Here is a 2,070-nt window from a genome sequence, read left to right on the forward strand (position 1 = left end):
CACACACACACACACACACACACACACAGACACACACCCATATGCTTATACCATTCAATTAGTGTCCGAACAGAAAACCCAGGATTTAAACATGCATTTTGTTGTTGAAATCACATTCAGTATTTTTGTGGGCTTCTTTACAATACATAGTATATATTCAGATGTGTTTAAATCTGCCTTTATATTATTGTTTAATTTAACACTGTAGCCTAAAGCAGTGATAAAGTGAGACCCACAGATCACAACTCTCTGATCCCTAATTATTTTCATAAAATCTAACTAAAAAAAATCAACAACAAAACTTTAACTTGTTCGACAACTCCCCGCGTGGGACAATAAAGGCTGTTTCTATTCTATTCTGTTCTAACTTACCATTTGATGATAGCATTGATTAACAACAAGTCTGTTCTGACATTTTTTTCTTGCAGTGATTTTTTTCTTAATGCACTAGATGGATTCTGACATTGCAGGAGTGAATCTGTTCATATACCTTATTGTCCCTGTGTTGTGTTGCCTGTGTGTACTGCAGAGTACGTAGTGGGATGATACAGTATGCTGCTGTAATACAGAGGCTGTTCTCTCAAACTCTGACTGCTTGGACACCTCTACCTGACACCAGTGTAGGACAGCAGAGAGCTTACAGGTGAGTGACAGGAAGTGTGTGTAAAAGTCCAGGAGGAGATTGGTTTTTATGTCCACATTTATTTCTGTATGGAAAACAAAGAGTGGAAAAACCCTCGTTTTTCTAGACTCGGTTTGCTTTCTTAGATTTTCTAAGTTCTCAGATGAGCAAAGTGTTTTCCACGTTGATTTTATATACAGGAAATAAATAGTCATCTTGTTTACTAATGTTCATCATCAAGCTGCATGTTTAATCAATATATTGGTTTAAGTTTTTTACAGAGAACCTGTAGATGCATGCAGACTTGTACAGTTTTACTATTAGAAGTAAGATTCTTGCTAAAATACAGTACTAATCAGTATTTGCAGTAATCAATGAGTCTGTTGTTTTTAGATTAAAAAAAAAACGTCCTAGATTTACTCTCAAACTGAATGGTGAAACCTTTATTGTAGAACAATTCCTGAAGAATTTGTGATGGTGCCTTATGTCTTCAGCTGTGGCAGCCATGTTTAACTGGGTTGTCTGCAGCAGTAAACTATCACATACAGCTGGGGTTGAGAAGGATGGTTTTTGTGACGTGAGCTTTTAGGACAGTCTAAAAAGCAGCACTGTAAACATTATCCTGTTGGATTATTTGACCAGTTTTCTTTTTCTTGCAGCTCGGTGAGAGTATGTGTGTACAGGACCTTAGAACTGTGGGTCAAGGTTGTTGGATCTTGTGCTGGCATCCTTCAGGGAGCCTCCAGCCATGCAGGCCTCCTGTTTAACCACCTGCTGCTTGACATCACACCAGAAGCAGAATCTGTTAAGGTGAACCTTTACATTAAATATAAAAAAGTTTAAATATAAACCTAATCTAAAAAGGGGGAGGGGCTTACATTTAGTATTTACTGTTGCATTGCTTGTTTTCATTTGTTTCCACTCTCCAGCTGCGGACTGGTCTGTCAGTTGACGTGGTTCCTGGAGGGAAGCCGGGCCCTCGAAGGACCAAGCAGTTGGTCTTAGCAGAGACTGTGGGACCATCACTTCAGAGGAAAGGGGACCTTTTATCCAATCAGGATACATGTCTGTCAGCCCTCAGAGGTAAGGCACTTCCTCACTTTGTAAACAATCTTTTTCTGCTGTGTTTAGTTTTTATCTGTTGTTTTGTTCTGCTAGCTGCCTTCCACTGATTGGTTGTGTTTTCTTCTCAGCACTGAGACAGATCATACAGACCAGTGGGACATTGCTGAAGGACGAGATTCACAAGGTAAATGTTTACAGATTACTGAAAGCATTGACTTTATTTTTCAGGCATGCCATTTACAGGGCTTGCCCAGGTGCTTTGCCATCTTTGAGGATGCTTGAATTTAAATGTGATATTTTCAGGATTTAAAAAAGTCTTGACAAATGAACAAAGTGCCTAAAGCTCCACCTGAAACTGATCATCAGATTTCACTCTCTTAAGC

The 2,070-nt window shown here is 39.0% G+C and overlaps 1 protein-coding gene across 1 annotated transcript in view; it reads left to right on the forward strand.

Moving 5' to 3' along the window:
• Positions 1–2,070, forward strand: part of pelp1 (proline, glutamate and leucine rich protein 1) — a 29,152-nt gene that overhangs the window by 12,952 nt on the left and 14,130 nt on the right. The window contains exons 11-14 of the mRNA XM_014029441.1: positions 530–643; positions 1,282–1,432; positions 1,552–1,705; positions 1,816–1,871. Coding sequence (XP_013884895.1) covers positions 530–643; positions 1,282–1,432; positions 1,552–1,705; positions 1,816–1,871 — 475 coding nt within the window. The remainder of the gene's footprint in view (positions 1–529; positions 644–1,281; positions 1,433–1,551; positions 1,706–1,815; positions 1,872–2,070) is intronic.

This window comes from Austrofundulus limnaeus, unplaced genomic scaffold (genome assembly GCF_001266775.1).
Source record: "Austrofundulus limnaeus strain Quisiro unplaced genomic scaffold, Austrofundulus_limnaeus-1.0 Scaffold904, whole genome shotgun sequence".
NCBI classification, from domain to species: Eukaryota; Metazoa; Chordata; class Actinopteri; order Cyprinodontiformes; family Rivulidae; genus Austrofundulus; species Austrofundulus limnaeus.